Source organism: Phalacrocorax aristotelis, chromosome 6 (assembly GCF_949628215.1).
Source record: "Phalacrocorax aristotelis chromosome 6, bGulAri2.1, whole genome shotgun sequence".
In the NCBI taxonomy this organism is placed as follows: Eukaryota; Metazoa; Chordata; class Aves; order Suliformes; family Phalacrocoracidae; genus Phalacrocorax; species Phalacrocorax aristotelis.
In genome coordinates this window covers 62673553-62693867 of record NC_134281.1, presented here as the reverse complement: position 1 = coordinate 62693867, position 20315 = coordinate 62673553, and the positions used below count along the sequence as shown (strand labels likewise).

Genomic DNA, 20315 nt, shown 5'->3' with positions numbered 1-20315 from the left:
AGCGACACCGCTACTAAATTAAGAGCTTACAGCTCCTTTTTAACAGTTGAAAGCAAAGCCATTTCTCTATTGGGCAGCTTGTTGCCAACTTCATAACCGTACAAAACAAAAAAAAGTATATTATTTTGGATGGATTTCCTCTCAGCTCAATCCTAGTGAACCAAGGGGGAATTGCCTGGGATGCGGGTCTCTAAGGAATTCGGTGTGAACTCCATAAAAATGTGACTTGCAATCAAATATAGCATTTTCACTGTCTTAAACTAAAGGGACACAGGTACATTCTCTGCTCCTGTTCCTCTTAGTAGTTACCATGCTAGGAATATACAGAGAGTTTAAGTTTCTGATAGCAAGGGCAATGATAACTATAGAGAAGAAAATACTGTAAAAGCAAACTAAGCAGTTGATTTGAAGCAGGGAGACAATTAAAGCACAGCGTTTCTGAAAGAGTAATAAAAATGTCACTGCAAATGACGGATTGTTACAAGTCCTTGGCTTCTTCCTAGCACTGCAACAGAATATGGTGTTAAATCAGTTCCGAGAGATTATTAGTGGTATATGTTATTTTCACAAACTCAAGGAATCAAGTATCATTTCATAAATCAACTGCAGGTTAAAATTAGATTTTTTTTTTACAACTCTAGTTCTGTGACCTTCACATAGACAATTAACAAAAGGAAAATTATAAAAAAATAGCTGGAACCTGATTTAAACTAAGAAAAGCTAAAAACATTCCACTAAAAAACCAAAACAAATCAGAAAATAGCTCTCTTCTATGGCTGCAGATCTGCTCAATGCCTGTGAGGTTCAGATTGCAGAATAAGACATGGAGCCACAGATAGCGTAGAAATGAACTCTCATTTCTCATTAGCTTAAGGCTCTGTAAATTACTTGTAAAGCATGCCCAGATGTCGTTGTGTTTACTTTCTGTATTGCTTTTCTGCATAAAGCGTTAAGACACCTAAGTCAGAAAACTATGAATTATTGAAACCAACAATAACTGAACCCAACTACCTGGCATGTGGAGACCTACCTAGTGCAAGGCTTAAGCAGACATCCGTACTGTCAGATACAGCAGAACTGTAGGCTCAGCTATAAGTTTCTCTGCTTTGTGAGTTTATGAGTCAGATAATGTCTGCTAACAAAGTCCGTGGCAACGCTGTTGGAATCTCACGGGCATTTCTTACCTGGAGAAAACCCGATTTCCCCTGCAAATGAATTATCCAAGCATCCTCCGAGATCGGCAGAGAAATATGAGGGATCTCCGTCGTCACCTTCTGAGACGCGACGCAGCTGCGTGCTGCTCTCCACGTGCGCGGGTCGCTCGGGGGCTGCAACGCCTCGCTGGCCACTCCAGGCACGTGAAGGATCGCAGGGCAGGCTCTGCCACCGAGACGGCGCTGCCTTGTAGATTGCCATTACCCGTGCTCAAGGGAGGAGCTTTACCACCCTGTTCTTCAGCCGCAGCCCCGTGCTCCACCACTGACGTTCACATGTATTTCCCAGCAAAACACTGCGGAGCTGACCCCTGGTTAAAGGGGATATTCATGCCAAAGGTGTTTCCAATTCATGATTTATTTCATCCTTGTAAAAGTAAACACGTTCTGCTCTTCCTCAAAGGCTTTATACAGCTCGTAATGGTAAACAAACCAATTACTAATCCAGAGTAAAGGCAGCGACAGCAAAGGCTTGCTCAGCATTGCCCTTATAGCTACTTTCGAGGCCTTGGACCTAAGATGGCGGCTAAAAAAAACCCAACAGTGACTGGCTTATGTGACGGGAGTTTAGAGAAGCTCATGTAAGGTGGTGTCATTAAAAAAGGTGTTAAAACAGGTTGTCACAGGTGCCATTCATCTCCGTACTTAATTTGTGAGAAGCATTATTTTTTCTTGATCAGCTCCTGTACATCTTCTTTTGAGGTATCAGAAGGAACTGGCCTGGCAAGGGGAGGATGCTCACAGTTGCATTAGTATAGGTGCAATGACCTTGAGGATGGGAACTGAAAAGGTTAAATTCAGTGGGGCCCTGCTGCTCTCTGACTTTTTGTTTCTGATCTTACGCACGATTTTATCATTCCAAACCCATCGCTTACCAGTACGAGGCCCTTGACAAGATACAATCACCAGAATGACATTTACTCCAAATTTTTAGTCAGATTATTATTGATCGGGAGAGTCGAATGCTGCCTGTAAAAAGGCTGTGCCTGCCTCCTCTGCACTCCTGCAATGTGGTTACTCTCTTGGAGACTGCTCCTAGGAAAAGCAGCATGGTAAGGGGTCCTCATGAACCAATCCACGCTTCAGCACGCACCTCTCCCACCCTACTGCTGAACTCCTTAACCTTAAGACTTCAAAAGGACTCAAAAATGTTTCACTTGTACCCGTCCAAGGTCCGTAACTGAGGGCTGTAGGGGTCTGTACCATTTTAAGAGACTGTTGCCCAAAAAAGGGTAGCAGAAGCGTAAGTTAGAACAAATCCATCCGCTCTGGTGGCTTCTCACGCGTCACAGCCCTGAAGGTGTGACGAGGCAGGGACCCAGCCAGGAGGAAGGCTGGCTCTTGTGTTCTTTGGCACAACTCCCCATTTCTCTCTTCAGTCTTCCCTTTCTCCACCATTTTCAAAGGCCTCCATTTCAGCAAGGCTGGAGAGAGGGTCCGGCCCCAGGGGGAGCAGGGACAGCACAGGAGGCAGAGGTATGGGAGCCGCCTTCTCCACGGTGGCCGCACCATCCTGTTCAATACACCTACACCACCCTACACCAGCTGAGGATTGGTAGGAACAACTTGTAGGAGGAGGGGAGACAAATGTATGTGTGGCTTCAAGAAACAAACGAAACCCTTGCAAATTTCAAACATCAACCGTTTGTTCATTGTTTAATGTTTAAAAATGGCATACTCCCTATTCCAGCTTAAAGTTTCACAAAATGTTATGCCGAGAACCCCGTCTGTTCTGACTGACAAAAAAGGGAACTGCTGAACTCTTGTTTGGAGGCTTGCTTTTAAACTTATAAAACCTGAAGTTTATAAACAATGATGCTTAGCTAATGTTGAGTGCTGCAACTGACGGTGGCGCAATTATGGAGAACTACGGGAAGATTATTCATTAATAGTCTTCTGTCCTTTTTAATTATTTACCAATAAGCCATGAGATGCATAAAGCTAAACCAATATATTTAATATGCAAACCCCGATACTTATTATATGTATTCTAGCTGGTACTTTCCAGCTAGAAGGTCTAAAATATGCTTTTGGTGCATTCTTGTGTGCCCCAAAATTGCTGAAACTGTACCCAAGAAAAAAATGTGTTCCCTTAACCAAACCCTATCCTGGCACTAAGACAATCAGCCTTGCACTGAAGCTCACAGGGGTGAAGTAATCCAAGAACAAGCACCAGTATAATGAGTAAAGAACATTTTATAACTGAAAAAAGGTTGGAAATAAAGGAACTTCAGTGAAATTGGTCTGACAAGGAAAAGACAAAAAGATAAAGGCGTACTGTTAATTTTGTTTTTACTTAAGATGGTTTTAAAGTTTCCAGTCGAGAGTTTCAAACTAGTGCAGCACAGAGAATAAGACGCACTACTAAGGAAGCAGTATTTGGGCACAATCCACTGCTGTCAGTGGAAGTCCTTCTGTTGACTTATACAGGGCGCATCAATTTCAGTGGAAGATCATATTTTAAGTCCTGTTTATGGAAAGTCAGTCACTGACTCTTAGGCATGAAATATACATTATGATTCACCTCTACCAGCTCTTGAGTTATGGAAGGGCACTTTAAAAAAAATCAAAGCCAGTGCTTCAGATAATAAAAAGCTTGTATGTTCTTAACCTTTTCTTTTCAAAAGCTTCCCTCATTTTTATTTCAGGAAAAAGGGGACCCCAGGTGCACACTGCTGGCAAAAATCTACCCCAAATTTTTACTGAGAAACCTACACTGCTTGAACCCCTTAAACCCATTACTTAATGTTTCTGGAAGTCTGAGCAAACTCTTGCAGAGCAAGACACCTTGCTAGGATATTCCTGCAGGCTATCCCTACAGTATTTGTACTGCTTGGCAGATCCATATGGTCAAGGAAGCCAAAAGACATGTCAGAGTCTGGAAGGCTGCGATAAAAATAGACAGGGAAAATAGCACATGCAGAAAGAGTTGTTTTAGCAGTCAGAAAATTACATTCCATGCTTTTTTCTATAACTAGGCACACTGTTGTTTGTAAAAGATGAGGGCTTTTGTGCAGTCATTTGTTAGTCCTTTTTTTTTCACCTTTTTTTTCCCCCCAGTCATTTGTAAATGTCACCCACAAGCAGCTCTGTTCCTAGTTTTCTCTGGAGGAAAGCACCTTATGAGCAGGTGTAGATGGTACAAATCAAACTGATGAGTTAAAATGATGGCTCCTGACAGTTTTACAGATAAAAATCTAAAATGCACCAGGATGCCGGAAAGATACAGTACGTACATGTAAGAAAACTCTCCTCTCACCATAATGGTGTCCCCTTTTAACGGTTTTACAGCTACTTAGCTATAAAAATTCTCTCTGGGCTGAAGCCTGACATAAAATATCTCTGGTATAACACAATTTCTTGCTTGTAATAAATACAATTAAAATTAATTTGCACCCTTTTCTTTCCTCTCCTTTTTTAATCCTAAATTCCATATAAGCAATCTGCCTAAAGAACTAGAAGACAACACATAAAACCATTTTACAGAAAATGCGATAGAGCAAACATCAAAGCTATATGAAATCACTTACACATGTTGCCAAGCCAGCTCAGCGCCGAGGATTTTCATGTCCCTAGCTATACTTGTAGACCAAGATGATGTCACCGCAAGTGACCTGTAAAAACATAAACTTCCATACCTAAAATGCGTATCAACAGCCATTGTTTCTACAAGTAGATGGGGTACAGAACTACTTCCTACTTTTCAGCTGGTGAGATTACCATCCCAGTTTTCCCAGGGACGTGCATCTCCACTGTCAGTGACCTTAATACCATCTGGGGTTATTTCTCATTTTTCAGATCCAGCTAGTGCTTATAGGCCTTGAAAAAAGTCAAGAAATATTTGGTTTAACAAATCTTTTACCTGGTTTTAGCCACTTTTAAGTAAGTATGCGGGGGTTTTATGTATCTGAAATCGCAGCTTTGGCAAAACAGTATCAGTATTGTTTAAAAGGAAAATAAAAAGCAGCAGTAATTGTACCAAAGGTACTCACACTAAAATTCAGCAGCTCCCAGAAATTCATCCCTTTTCTAAACTCTGTGGGTAAAAACAAACGACAGGTTTTCATCCTTGCGTGAGGAGATGGGTAATTCCTACACTTTGGCAACAGGAACTGCTGATGCTTGTCTGCATTTCTCCCCCTCTGCTCCACAGCATGGAGCAGAAGGGATATGGGCGCCCGGTCATCGTCTCGGTCTCTACCTTTTTACTTGAATGCCCTGGCATTCTGTGGGCTTAAACGTTTGCATGGGCCGACTTGGGCTCTATATGGGACTGGCTGCTTAACCAGTAACATAAATGTCTGAACGTTAAAATCATTATTTGGGAGCCAACTTATCGACTTCTGCCTTCTCGAAGGAGTCCAGGGGAGACCGCTAACCACAACAGTCGTCCTGATGTTCGCAAGGTTTGCAGAACTCTCGGCTGAGTTTCAGCACTGGCTTTGTTTCAACTAAGATGCTTACAAATGGAAATTTTAATATATGGAAGTGCCTCAGGAACGTGCGTTTGATTCCCAGTGATTCTTAGCTGTTACACAGTACAAACCCTGCAAGAAAGAAACACGAAACTCTGGGGTTGAGACACACACAGGTACTAAACAAATGAGAAAAATATGTTTGTCCAGATAATATGGACAAACCTGAGCAGCGTAAAGCTAGCTCTGCTCAGTTTTGCCAAGTAAATCCAAAATCCACACTCTGAGACTTACCCATCACAGCGGGAAGAAATATAATATCACACTCCTTGTACGCTGTCCTCAAAATGAGAGAGAAGCCTGGAATGCCTAACGCTGCACAGCTCCCGGGGACCGCGGGGCATCGCGCCCGTGACCGAACCATGCGGCAGCAAACCGGCTGCTCCCGCGACGGGGGTGATCCCGCACCGCCGGGCTGGCTGCCGGGCACCAGCGGGTCGGAAAGCAGAGGTCGCCCTGCTGAAAGGCGGATCTACCCCCTCTAGGAAAAAATAAATCTCAGTTCAGGGTTTCTAGCAGAGGAGGAGCGGGGTGACCCGCCGCCATGGGACCGCAGCCCAGGTGATGCGCTGCCCTACCCGGACGAGGGGTGCTGGTCGGGATGCTGCGCCGCCCCTCTGCCTCAGCAAAGCCTGTTCGGAGAACCTCCCTGCACGAGCACAGGCTCAAGATCACCCCTGGTACAAATTGCAATAGGCTGCTAGTCAAGGTTTTATTTATGAATTAGCATTGTTGTACTGCAGAAGGCAGCACTACAGGTGCTGCTGAGGGGTTGTTTCTGGTCCAGCTGCGCTGACTGCGAGCCATTCCGACTCCCCTGTGGATGTCAGAGTAGCCATTTTACAGTGGAAGCCATTTATTTCTCTATATTTCTCTATATATTTCTCTGTAAAACTTGGGTGTTTCCGCACCCAAGGAAGCGCAAACGGCCGAGTTCCCGGGGAGGACGTGGGCAGCTCCCCGCAGCCACCCCCTCGGCCGGCAGGGGAAGGCACGGGGGGGGACCCGGGGTGCTGAGGGCATCACGGAGGGGCACCAGCTCCGGAACTTGTGAGGACCCCACCCCAGAGCCACGATCGCCCCCAGCAATCCCTTGCTTTCTAAGGTCAATTATTATCACAATACCGTGATCACTGTGTTGGCTTACAAACGTCTAATATTTCCAGTTAACTTCAGGGGAAAAACCAAAACAGGCAGAGCAAGTACCAAATGGAATAAAAGCAGTGTTAAAAGCAGCAGTTAAGCAGTTTCTGTGAAGTGTATTTACAAAATATACATCTTGTTAAAAGGATGCACTTTTACATATAGTTGTGATATGTGCCTTAAAAGTCTTGCAACAGAAAATAAGTAGAAGCCCTTGACTTTGTTTAGGAACCCTGTTTTACCCTCAAATATTTTTAACAACTTAAGTACCTTGGGGGTGTGCTTTTGCTTTGTTTAAGATTTGAAAACATTCTGGTACCCAAAGTGTAACTGAGGAAAAAACAAAAAAAAGCAACCAGATAGAGTTTTGTTAATGATTTACTGGGGAATCTTGATGTGTGATAATGAATAAAATGCAAATCTGTTGTACTGGCACTCCTCAGCTTTGATTTATGAGGAATTATTACTTTTTAGATTGCTTCCAGTTGGAAGAAGACAGAGATTTTACCGAAACATTTTTTTAATTCCTGCTGTCATTAAGTATATCAATCTTTTTTTCTCTTTTATGAAACCAAGAACTCCTTTGCCAAGAGGTCCGAGGAGCAAGGCGCCTTTGACGGGTCTGCGGGCAGGCTGCTACCAAAGGCACAGGTAGGCTGCCGCCCCCGCGCTGGCAAGCGGGAGGGAGCGGGAGGCGAAGGGGCACGGTGTGTGCTTCCCGCTTCCCTCCTGTCCTGCTAGCAGCTCTGCACTGAGGCTGGAACGTACCGAGCGAAGTGACGCTTTGGTGGCAGCAGCCATCCACCGTGTCAGTGGGGTGGCGAGGGGAGAGGGGAAGGGACGGAGGGGTTGCAGCTCACCACGCAGGTCTTGCGGTACTGGAAATGGAGTGAAATGTCCAGTAACTTAAAAGGAAACACCAAAATAAAAACTCTGCTCCCTGAAGGATAAGGTTTTTTCCAACAATGACAAAGCAAAACTTGTACTAATTAAATGCGCTCAGAAGAGTTCAGAACAGATGACTCCACGAATTGTAAATGAAGTCTGCAATAACTTTGAGCTGGACGTACTTTTAAAGTATGTGACTGTGAAAATCCACGTTAAACACGGCAGGAAGAGTAGCCTCATCTTTAGCCCCCTGTTCCCATCCCACCCCCTGCTACCTAGCAAGATCGCGCAGGTGGAACTAAAACGAAGGACTGTATGTCCTTGTTCAGCCCGTAAAAGAAAAAAGTTTTTCTCTTATCAGCATCTCTTAACGGTATTGTTCAACACCGTTTTAAAATATCTTACCCAAGAATGCATGTATGCATGCCAAAATGCTTCAAAACCCACTTTTTTTCACCTTTTGATTTATACGTTACTCAGAAGAATATCTGTTCATTTAATTCATTCAGTAAACATAATAATGGTATCACTAACTATACTACAGAGTGTTTTCCCTTTTTTAAGGAATATGAGCCCACTTGTAATTAAAGAAATGCTATATTAATGATGCTGAAAGTCTCAGAGGGAAAAATTTAATGTCCACCTCGTAATATTATGCCAGAATTAAATGCACAGAAGACTTTTTAATAATCTTTGTTTCTTAATTTAGTTTTGATTGGCTATGAAATACAGAGTAGCACTCAGGGGCTCAAATTCCTACTGTCATCAGCATTTCTGCTCTATAAATTGTACAAACACACACGACTCCGGTCTGTAGGCTTCTTTTCAAGCTTCTGTTTAACCTATGAAGAAAATTAGCTGCAGGCACCAATAACTGCCGATAATTTCACCCTTTTTTAGCCACTGGGGTGGGGGATGATGTTACAAAAGCTAGGTCTAAACATAAGCAGAAAGTTGTATTTCTATGCTGCCGCTCCAGCTGCAAACAGGCTGGTAACGTAATCTCATCTCCAGTTTGCCAGTCACAGCAATAGCCACTAGGAGTCTCCAGGTTAAACCCGTGATGAATTTCACACTAATCCCGGCTAAGGTTTGAATGCAAGCCCCTCGCTAAGGGCTGGATTTCAGCACAGGGGCCGGCGCAGCTCTGGGGCGGGGGGACCCCGCGCCGTGAGCGGCTCCCGATGCTCGGCCCGGGGGCACAGCCGGCAAACGTTTTAGAAATAAAGTTGTCAGAACCACCTACGCACCGTTCTTGTAGGGCAAAAGACAGTGACGGTCCTGAAAAGTCAGATTCGTTTCTTTTTATAACTGGATGGAGTCTTGTGAAATTGTAACACACACTTACAAAGAGGGAAGTAGAAGATTTCACCAGCAAGATTTAAAGCAAATTTGTTTTGCAAACCAAAATGCTGCAGGCCACAAGAACTAGCACCCCCAGGTACTTAAAAATTTGCAAAGTGAATCCTGCAGTTCTGAAAACGTGAAGTAGCTTCTTCCCCTTCTCCTTGCCCTCCCCGCTCCTCCCAGGCAGCGAAGCGTGAGCGTGCGGTGCCAGACACGCTCTCACCAATGCCCTAAGCCATTCATTTGTTCATATGTTCCTTTCGTGCACCTCTCCTCTCTGGCAAAATCCTTTCCCAAGCCCTAAAAATCCTGAGCAACTTTAAAAATGATGAGATTCTAAACAAATAATGGTTTGGAGGACTATATATTTGTCTTCTGCTTTTTGAGCTTCTCAGTTTCATTTTCAAACTTTTCTCTGCAACCAGAAGGACTAAGAAAATAAAGATGATGTTTTAAATGAAAGCTGAGAATCTCACATAATCATAGGACTTCAGGGGTTTGAGATTTCAGAATAATCTCACGAGTTGTCAATACCGAATGTCGCCAGAAACGATAATATTCTCAGACTAGATTGCATAAAAGCAACCGTGGGATACTTTTCCTGCTGCATGTTCCCCGTAACAGCTACGGACGCTGCCCTCGAGGGAGGACCCAACAGTACCTACAGGTGGTGAGCTGCCACGTGCCGGGTTTAGCTACCAACCAGAGGCATGCTGCATTCTGCAACAGATCTGAACGTGCGCAGCCTCGTTATTCAGCCTGCCAAGCGAACGGGCTCACTGAGTAAAAATTTGTAATGGACTCGTAAGAACATTGAATTCCATGGGGAATATGCAGAAATAAGTAGGAGGCAAATCTGACCATTAACTGCCCGCCTCCTCGGTATCGTGGGCTCGCACGCGTCGCAATGCACGATTGCACTGTGTGCTATTGCAGACTGTTATCGTCCCCCTCTCACAGACTGCCTTAGGTCTAACCATGATCTCCCCGCGGGACTTGGGTGAACCTCTCAGTCTGGTTCTGTATCAGGGATATGATACACTGATAGCTGACACGGACTCAACAGCTAGAACCTTAGTCCCTATAGTCTTGGCAAACAGAAAATTACCAAGCCTGATCAGAGAACTGATACCGGAACAGAACATGAGGCTGCTTCAGCCTCCTCCTCTTCCTGCAGAAGCAGGCTCAGCTCTCTGGTACCCTTGCTTATCATCAGGGTATCTGAGCGGGCCCCGGCCTCCTCCACGGAATGACCAGCAGGCAGCTGGGCGTTAACCTGACTTCAGTAACACCGCATCGGCACGCAGGTTTAGCACGCAAATACCCAATGCTCTCAACAATAAAACCTGGCATTTGTGTAAGTCAATTTGGCACTCCACCGTGCTGAAGAGAAACCCTCAGATAGCTGCCATTTCAAATTCAGGATTTTTAGTGCAGGAACACGCCTGACAGGAACGCACTCTTCTCCACTGCCCACCTTCTCCAAGTACAACAGCGCTATCTCCTTAACTCATATTCTAAAACTAACAACGAACACAAAAATAAAAGATCTCGAAATACCAAAGGCTCAGCCCTACAAATATCTAAAACCTTGTTTTGAAGGAAATGTGTTATTTCTTCATGTAGCTATAGTACAAGACAGACATGAAGCATTTCAGGGATGCGACCGCTCTGCTGCTCTGCAGTGCCTCAGGAACATCAAATTATTTCTGTCATTTTCTTAACGTTTCAAGTAAGTCGAGCAACTACGAGCACAAATGGGAATATAGTGTATATGCACGCTATAGAGCTGTACTGAAAGCAAATACAAGAGGTTATCACGTCGGAGGCAATCACTCCACACCCACACCCCTCATGGTGCAGCTCTCCCTCCCTCTACCCAGTTCTTCCTCTTTCACTGCTCCCCGTGTCGGGGTTCTGGTGACCTTCAGCGCCCCAAAGGCCTAAGCAGCAAGTGAACTACACCCATCGCCTCAGGTGACCCCGAGCAAACTTCCATCGCCGTTACAGCATCAAGGACCTTGCTAGGTCAAACGTTTTCAGGAGCTCTGACACCATTTTTAATACTTACATTTAATCAAAATGTCTTTTTTTTTTTTTAAATCATTATTCTAACTAGAGAGCGGGTTTTTTTCTTTAAAAAGCATTATTCTAACTAGAAACTGGACCTATACCCAAGGCATTCGGAAACTTAAAAAATTAGTTAAGACAGGAGCCACCGCAATGTTTATCTGCACTAAAAGGAAGAAACCAGTTTTGCTGGGCAGTTTCCTTAGCATTAAAAGAACAACTTTTCTTATTCACTACATGATGTCACTAAATGACACTGATTGAGAGCTAAATCACAGCTATTACTGTTCTGAGGGAGAATATACATTTCAAGACAAAGAAAAAAGAAACAGACCGCATTACGTGGGGCACGTTGCTTTGATTTGTTTTTAAACAGTGGCTGCTTGAAGCTGCTCAGAGGTTTAGAGTGTCAAAGCCAAGTCAGTAGAGATGGATTAGTGGGCAGAGAGCAAGTGGTGCAGTCAAAGGTTCACAGTGAATGTAATTTATTCACGTAACTCGCAATTTATCACGTGGCTATTACCATAATGTACGTGGGAAGCAGCTGCGTGCGTGCACATAATGCCCTAAATGTATGTGTGGTTGGACCTGAACTCCTTACAGAACAGCAGTGGTTGAAAACGATACCATAAGGCATTTAAAAGCAAATTTCCTTCCTGTGGGGATGCTGTCACAACAGCGATGATGATTCGTACACAGGCAAATAAATATCTTGTAGACTTTTCTCAGCTACGATAACCTCACTTAACCAGAACTTGTTGGTTTTTCAAATCTAAATGATGTAGGTAATGTGATGTACGCTTCCGGGGCTTTATTAATAGATGTAAGTACATATGTTTTGCATCTCAAACTCACATTTTCCAGTCAAGAACTACTGTATTTCCCACTGAATATTTAACAGAAATATTCAGTGGCAAAGAAAATGAATCCTCCATGTTCGTGAGGAGAAAGAAGTTACCTACAAGTTGAAGATTTCTTTTAACCCCAGTGACCTCTAACTGCGCGATCTATCGAGCACTTAGGAGCAGCACAGCTGTAAAAGGTTGACATATATAGCGTCTGCCTGATTCCTCATACCTGTACAATTATTTACCAAGCCCAACATTTCCAAAACTAGCCTCTAATTTTAGGGGCATCTAAATTATGGAGCTTGGCTTTGGTCTCTTTCGGTTGCCCTGAACGCCTACAGCTTCAGCTGGAGAAGCAAGCTGTCAGTAGCTGGCAGAGCTTGCCCCCACCTGAGGGTGCTTCTTGCTGCACCATCCACGCACACGGGTATGGACCTGCTGGCACGCAACCGCCCCGCGCGGTGGCAAGGCTCCGGCGATGCTGCCCGCGGCTGCGCGGGCTTGCCGGAAAAACTCCATCAGCCCGGCTCCCACCACCACTTTTCAAGCTTCTTCAGTTTGAGTTTCTAACAATGATCTCATGTTTGGAAGCGATGCTGAATTACACCATGCCATGACGCTTTCAGGTGATCGCACTGGAACCAATGCACTCCAGTCTTCCGTGGTCCAGGCAAACGCACCCCAGTTACGCTTAGCGCACTAGGCGTTTTATGCCACTTTCTTTTAAGTCACTGAAAGTTGACCTAGAGAGACACTGAATTCAAGCCAAGTGAGGTCCCCAAAAGCAGAACACCTCATTGCCCAGCTCAGTCTACTGCTCAGCATTTTGTTCAGCAGAACCTTTCACACTCGGAATACGACACAGATTCTTTTGGATAACTACATGTGCGCTTTAGGGCTTCCATTTGGAAGCCATCTACCACAAATTCACACCCGCTAATTACGCAAAATTAAAAGCTTGCCTTACCATCGCACAGAAAGTCTCGGGAGGATCTCCACACGTTATGTCTGGGGGATCCAGAGTCACTTTTACATATTTGATCATGTCTCTGGCTTCCGGCTGGCAGGCCATGTAATCCCATACTTTTCCTTCTTCTGTGTAAATCTGAGTCTTGCACACGTCATAGTGTCCCCACACGGAAGGGTAGTGCTGCATCACGGAGGACACGGTAACCCAGAGGGCGTGAAGTGACAGGAATCTTGACAAATACATTTCTAAATCCTTTTATGTCACCTTTGTAAGGATGCTCAGGACTGGCGTACGTGCAGTCTATAGGTTATACATATATGTACATATACATGTATAGATTTTATAAAACAGGTTCCAACTCAGACGTGAAGCATTAGGCTAGGGTGTTTGTTTCACTAAGTTGAAGACTTTGGTAGAAGCCAAGCCAGACTCCGATGACAGCCTTTCACAGCAAAGCAGCGCTTGTCCTTTGTCTTATAACTTATCTGTCAGGGCTTCCTGTAAAAGATGTCCAATAGCAGATAATAATTTGTGAAGTTGCAGGTCTTCGGCTACACTGTCGATAACCCTGAGTGATCCTCCGTGTTCAGGGCTCTCAGGGGATGCCCAGACACACTGATAAATCAGCATCCGAAGCAAAAGGATGAGTGTCTACAGGCTGGTGTCTGTTTCCCATCAATCATTCCTTTCTTCTGGCACCAGCACCCTTTTAGAAACAATAAGAGTTAGAGTTATTGTCCAAGAATCAATGCATTACGAAATATATGATATGTTGACATTTTGGAGGTTTGATGCAATATAAAGCAAATTGGTATAATATGGATAACCTTTACCGTGGGTGCTGTGCTAGAATGAACAAACTACCAAAATCATTCACAGAGAAAAGTATTTTGACATGAAGGATTTAACTCTTCTCTAACAGAGACAGATTTATAACGTTCCAGGTGAGTTACAGGTTCCTGCTTCCAGAACTGTATTTCCACCCTAGCAAATCTGGAGAGCAAACTACTGAACGGCACCATTGCCCAGGTCGGGCAGGCAGTCAGGGGAGCGGGCAGCAGCAGGAAGGCTCTTCTACTGAAGTGACACAGAGATGGGTATCAGGGCTACCAGGTGCCGACAGTCTCTTGGCAAAAGGAACCTCAGCGAGCTCCAAAAGCCTTATGCGTCATTTTTGGGGTTTTTTTTTTTTTTGGAAGCATAACGAAGCGCACTTCCGCTTCCTTGAAATTTCTCATTAGCATTAGAAGAGCTTTACTCTTTTTTGCTCTTTTTTTTTTCCTTTGAATTGTGATTTACTGACAGTAAACTACAGATAAAGATAGTGGTTCATTTGTAGCTTATTATAAGGATGCTTTCCCGCTCTGTTATGGCACTCTCATTTTCCTAGCTTTGGGGGTGGGGGTACCTGTGTGCTCAGCGTTTATTTCACAGCAAATATATCCCCTTTCCTCTCTTCAGAGAGCAACTAGAAACTCCCTTGGCTTGTATCACCTCAGTCGTATTATTACAGGTATAAAATCCTAGGATGCTATTACGATGACTTAAAATAGACATTTTCTAAAAAGCGCAGGTGAAAATACAAATGATGTACGAGGGAAACCGCGAAGACGCAGTAAGTTCCCTAACACGGACAAGGAAAAGCAGGGCTCAGAGCTCCACCTCGTTTCTCTCGGCCTGCGACAGCCCATGCCAGCAAGGACGGGGAGCCTGGGCGCCGCGCTCTCTGCAGGAGCAGGATTTCAGCCAGCGCCACAGCACCTCTGCACTTTTCTGTCTGGATGCTAAAACCTAAGCAAACCCGTCAGGCGGACGTTAAGAAACAACTGTAAGTCAGTGCTTTCTGCAGCCCGCTTTGCTGGTTCCCAGTTTTAAGTTATGCCCAGTGTCATGAACCCTCCTGCACCCCGAACCCATGGGGAGCGGTAGGTGACCTGGTGAGCTCCTTCGTGTGTCGCTTTGGTAACACCCGTCTTCAAAACTCACCCTCAGAGCTATTCGCAAACGGCCTCCCTATATTTAAATAATGCTTCATCTTAAACTGAGCTAAACTACAGACGCTATGAAATGCCAACAGATGGTTGAATTGTGTTTCCATAGCAAAGTAATTTACAATAATTGCCGTATGGACGTAAATGCAATTTTCCATTATATTCATTTTATCAAGTGTTACCACACAACTCTCCTATATTTTATCAGAATATGCAGAGAATATCTGAATTTCCATGCAATAACAATCCTCAATTAGTTCAAATATATTAAGCTTCAAATCTGAATTTGACACAAAAGCAGAAACATCTAAGTCCAAATTAAAATTCAGTCTTTTTAAGGAGCACACTGTGTAGTGCCACTGCTTTTTTTTGCGACCTTACATTCTTTTTTGTTTTCAGAGGGAATGTTTACTTATCGTCTTGGAACTCAGTCATTCAGAGAACACTTTCCATGTCATTCTAAACACACCTCATGCTCTTTCCCTCTAGTCTTCTCCAATGTATTTTACTATTTTGCAGGGGAAGAAACCACCCCCAAACCCCCACAGCTCATGACAAGTCATTACACAAAAGGGAAACAACTGCTCAGCTACAAAGAGAGCCAAATTATTTTAAATTTGTGACAAATCAAAATATAGTCTGTATTGGTGAAGGCTTGGTCATAGTTGGAATAAACAGTAGGTGAATATCATGTTTCTGTGTAGAAATAAGAAGTCACTCAGTTTAATTATCCTTAGCCTAGAAGCCTGTATATTCAGGCAAAAATAGGTTTGTTTTCTTTAATATTTTCCTTGCTAGGGCTTCAGCTACCTGTAACCTTTTATAACTGCTGCGACTCAGACCCACTAATAAACACGACTGGATTGGACTAAAATAACACAAAGCAAGCCACCACCTTAGCACACTGCACTAGAATACTTCCCATATAACGAATTCTCATTAAAGGGACCCAGAGACATAATGATGGTCGTTACACAGAATTATAGACTATAACATCGATCGAATTTAGTGCGCTGACAAGGAAAAAGTGCAGAGGAGTGCAAGACATCCGAGCATTAGGCAGCTGTAGCAGCGTACGACAAAACATTCCTGACGAGCAGCAGCCAATTATAGCTTAAATTTCTGGCATATAATCAGTTCTGATTAATAGTTTTCCATTACATTACAGACATATTATTAATGTATTAAAAATGTCAAGCTTTGGCAAGAACTAATACGGCATGGCTCAGTTAGCCTGCAATATCTTCTTCTAATGAGCTTCCATTGATACACAGAAAGATATTGACCAAAGCACATTAAGGATCATGTGCTGAGTGCTGCTGGGGTTTTTCTGACGGAGCTATACCATTTGTCTTGCTTATATTTATTCCTGCAGAGTCACTCACGATATGCATTCTACATCTCAGTGCTCTATTGCTAAGGACATCTCTATTTGAATTATTCTGTTTAAAAGTGTTTAGAAAAACATTCCTAAAGTTTCCAGCTGTACCAGCCGCGTATTGCTAAGCCCCTCGCTGCGGGCAACACGCACCCATGGGGGTTTTGTCCCCAGCAACGCCTACGCGTCTGACCTTACAAAAAACCAATCGAACAATCTGGGAGTAACTAATGCGTGGAGCCCCGATCCGCCGCATGCCCTGGGTGCTGGGGGCCCCTGGGGGTGCAAAGGGGGAGCAGTGTCCTCACTGACCGGGGGTGAGAGAGCGGCGAACTGCCGGAGGGACATCAGCTAACGCATGCACAGCCTCCAGAGCCCTGCTCCTGGAGACCTCCTTTGTGGGGCAACGGCGACGTGACGGCAGGACGTCGCCAGGACGTTTAGGGCCTCGGATGTTCGCTCCCATGTGCTGTAGCCTCTGCAATACGGGAACACCGGGAGGCAGGGGTGCCGAAGGCTGCTCCTGCTGCCTCTGCCTCCCCCGGAGCACCTCTCCGCCTGCACAGTGACGTTCAGGCCACGGTCGGTACGCTACAGGAACGGCAGGCAGCGCACCCCCGGGCCAACACCAGCTGCAAAGGTGGCCCTGCGCGCACACCGCCCTTCCCAGGTGGGCAAGTGACCCCTCGCGCAGCACGTGAATCCCACAGCCGGAGCGATGCCCCCTTCACGCACCTCAGCAGAACTCTGGATCCCACGAACGCCCCTCCTCTGCCTCCCCCCAGCCCCCTCCCCAGCTGGCAGCCACCAGCCCCCACCGGGGCGGCTGCGCAAACCCCGGGCAGAAGCACGGCGAGGACAAGAGCCAAGCACCAACGCTGCAACGCATGTCGGCCTGGGGAGAACCGCCTAAAGTGTGGAGCAGGGCGAGGAGCACCCGCTGCGCCTCCCGACACCGGCACCTGCACAGCGCTTTTTTTCCACAGGAAGCATGTTTTAAGTTTGTATCCCTAAAGCTTCAGCAGATGAACATTACCTGGTCAAGCCCAGGTAAAAAGATCCTCTGTGGCCACTCCAGGTATTAATTATTTAAAGACAGTTTAGAAGGTATCAAAAAATGTGTATTAACCGAACAGAACTAGTCCTCATACCTGCAACTTATGTTTAATAAAACCCAAGTGTCTCATACCTTGCTACATCAAGATGACTTGAGAGCCTGGTATATATAAAGCTCCGATGTTCGGAGAAATAAAAACCAGCCCAACCTCTTTCATAAATGCAAAATTATTCACCTATGCGAACAAGATGAGGCCCTGTATTTAACGACTTAATACACGCTTTCCGTCATACTTGCATGAAATACAGCATATTCCAAACAATGGCTGTGGTGCCTTCGGACTCAGACGCTGCTCCAAACAAAGTTTAGCTTCTATTTTCATCCAGCTTATTTAACCATTTAGCAGAAAAAGATTTCTTTGCCGCAAGAGGAATTTAAAACGCCAATACCTATTGGCTGAAAAAAAAAAAAATACAGCGTTCTGCTACCACAAAAAATGGGATTCAGCACTATACTGAACATGTTTCTGGTTTCCCAAATCATTCTTTGCTGAGTGACGCCTCACGCTACCACTGCCGTTACTCGCCGGGTATCATCGGCTGTCAGCACACCCAGAACAAGCACTTCAGCTATTTGAATTTCACAGCCTTGGTAGGTAGCTGCTTTAAGTTTTTCCCATAGAATCCTTATAATTGTGGCTTTATTGCCTCAAATATCTCTGTACCTAGCATCAGTCTGCTCTGTGTGGTTTCCCCCTCCAGATCTGAGTTAGCATTTGGAGCGGGTTTTTGGCCGTCACTGTTCGCACGCTCCCCGGGCAGTGGGTCCGGGGTACGAGGCTACCGAGGCTCCCCGCCGCGGCGTGAGCTGGTGGCCCTCTCGGCTCCCAAGCGGCACGGGGATGGCAGCCTCCTGGACGCTGGGCTCGCTCTGCGCTACTGCCAGCTTCTCCCAGACACAGCCAGAAAGTTGGTGCCGCTTCTCATCAGCGTCACAGGGTTGAGGGTTGGTGGCAAAGTCCACGACTCCATGAGGATCATGCCGCTAACTGCTGGAAACCCTGCGGTAGGCATCCTTCAGCGCTCCAAAGACGTGCCAGAAATCAGCCTTTGTTTTTGCAAAGCGAAACAAAAGCCCCACGCACCACAAAATAAGCCAGGGGAAAAGTTCTGCTGCGGTCTCCTTCCCTTCGGCTGGCGCCCGGGCCGCGGCTTCGCACGCCCACCGCACCGTGCCCGCGCAGGGCGGCGGTTCAGGCCCCCGCTAGCGCATCCCGCCGCCTGCTCCGCCCGCCGCGGCGCGGGGCCGGCCCCCGGCGCACCGCACCGCACCGCCGCCGAGTTGATGGCGGAACGGTAGCAAGTGCGCCCGGCGGGGGCCGAAAGCGAACACGCACCCCCCTCGGAGAGGGCAAACGCGTCTGCTTTGCGGGTCTCAGCTGGTCCGCGCCGCCCGCCGACACGGGGGGCTGCTGCGGGGCTCTTGCGTGGGCGCCCACGCACGCCGCCGCGACCTGCGGTGCGGGACGGGGGGAGCGGCGAGATGCCGGGGTGAGCCCCGGCGCTCCGCGCTGCTCCGCGGAGCTGCGCCCCCTGCCCCGCCCCGCCCCGCCGAACTCCGGTCCCCCCCGGCCCCGCACGGGGACACCGCGCTGCGGGGCGGGGCTCTCCCCCCACGCCCCGGGACTCCCCCCGCCTCCCGGGGCTCCCCCCGCCCGCGCGCGCCCCTCGGAAGCCCCGCGCGAGCTCCGCGGGGGGGCCGGGGGGCAGCGCCGCGCGGGTTCCGCCCCGCCCCGGCCCCGCCCCGGCCCCGCTCCACGCCAGCGGCAGGGGGCGCGCGGCTCGCGCCGATCCGCTTTCGGTGCGCGGCCGAGCCCCCGCGGGGGCACCGCACGGCACCCCACCCCCCCAGCCCCCCCACCGCACCGCCCCGGCGGGCCGTACTCACCGGGCGGGCTCGGGCCGCGCCCTCGCCTCACCGCGGGCCGGCGCGGAGCCGCGGCGGCGCCGGGACGCGCTGGGGCTCCCTCGGCGGCGGCATGAGGGGCCGTGGGGCGGGCGGCGGCGGAGGGTCCCCCCGGGGAAGTTGCCGGCGGGGCGCGGGGCCTCGGCGGGGCGCGGGCGGGGGCCGCCGCCGGCCCTAGGCACTTGTCGACGTCGAAGTTCGGCGGGGCGCGGCGGCGGCGGGGCGGGCGGGCGCGCTGCCGCGGTGCTCCGGCGTTCGGCGGGGCGGCGGGCGGTGCGCGGGCGCGCAGCGCATCGCGGCGCGGGGCAGGTGCCGCCCGCGGGGGCTCCCCGCCCGCCACCGCGGCTCAGGGTGGCCGCGGCATGAGGCGGGGGGCTGGCGGAGCGCGGCCGGGGCCGGGGCTGCGGCGCGGAGGGCTCCGGTGCGCGGCCAAACTTCGGGCGGCGGCGGCGGCACCTCCTCACGTCGGAGCGACCTCCGCGCGACTGCCGGCGCGCGGGGCGGCGGCAGCTACCCCACCTCCGGGCCCGCGCCAGGCGCGGCCCTAGCGCCGCCGCCGCGCCGCCCCCCCGCACCCCCACCCTCCGCCGCCGCGCTCCCCGCCCCGCCGCCCCCGCCGAGCGGGCCGCCTGCCCGGGGCGGGGGGGCGGAGGGGTACGCACCGAGGGCTCGGGGGAGGGGGGCGCTGCCTTCCCCCGGGGAGGGGGCACCGGCTGCCCTGCGGGGGGCACGCACACCCCTGGTTCCGGGGGGCTGTGGCGGCTCGCCCCGCCGCCGCAGCCGTGCTTTCCCTGCTGTGTTATCCCGCAGCAGCCCGGCCGCGCGCCCACGGGACGGCGCCGGGCGCCCCGGCTGCCCGCACCGCACCCCGCACCCCGCACCCCGGAGCGGTCCCGGCTCTCGCCGCAGCCCGGCCCCGCCCGCCGGGCCCGGGGGTCCCCCTGCGGGGCTGGGCGAGCCGGGGAAGCG

The 20315-nt window shown here is 48.5% G+C and overlaps 1 protein-coding gene across 4 annotated transcripts in view; it reads right to left on the bottom strand.

Moving 5' to 3' along the window:
• The window catches only part of NTNG1 (netrin G1), a 157092-nt gene extending 137196 nt beyond the window's left edge, over positions 1 to 19896 (bottom strand). Inside the window, exons 1-2 of one of the 4 annotated variants that reach the window (XM_075098274.1) lie at positions 19329 to 19896; positions 12953 to 13661 (exon numbers count right to left, since the gene is read on the bottom strand). In XM_075098274.1, the coding sequence (XP_074954375.1) occupies positions 12953 to 13198 (246 nt within the window). In that variant the 5' untranslated portion in view covers positions 13199 to 13661; positions 19329 to 19896. Of the gene's footprint in view, positions 1 to 12952; positions 13662 to 17616; positions 18951 to 19328 lie in introns of those variants that run through there. The other 3 variants (XM_075098271.1, XM_075098273.1, XM_075098272.1) reach the window with 3 other exon arrangements.
• Positions 19897 to 20315: the final 419 nt, after the last annotated feature.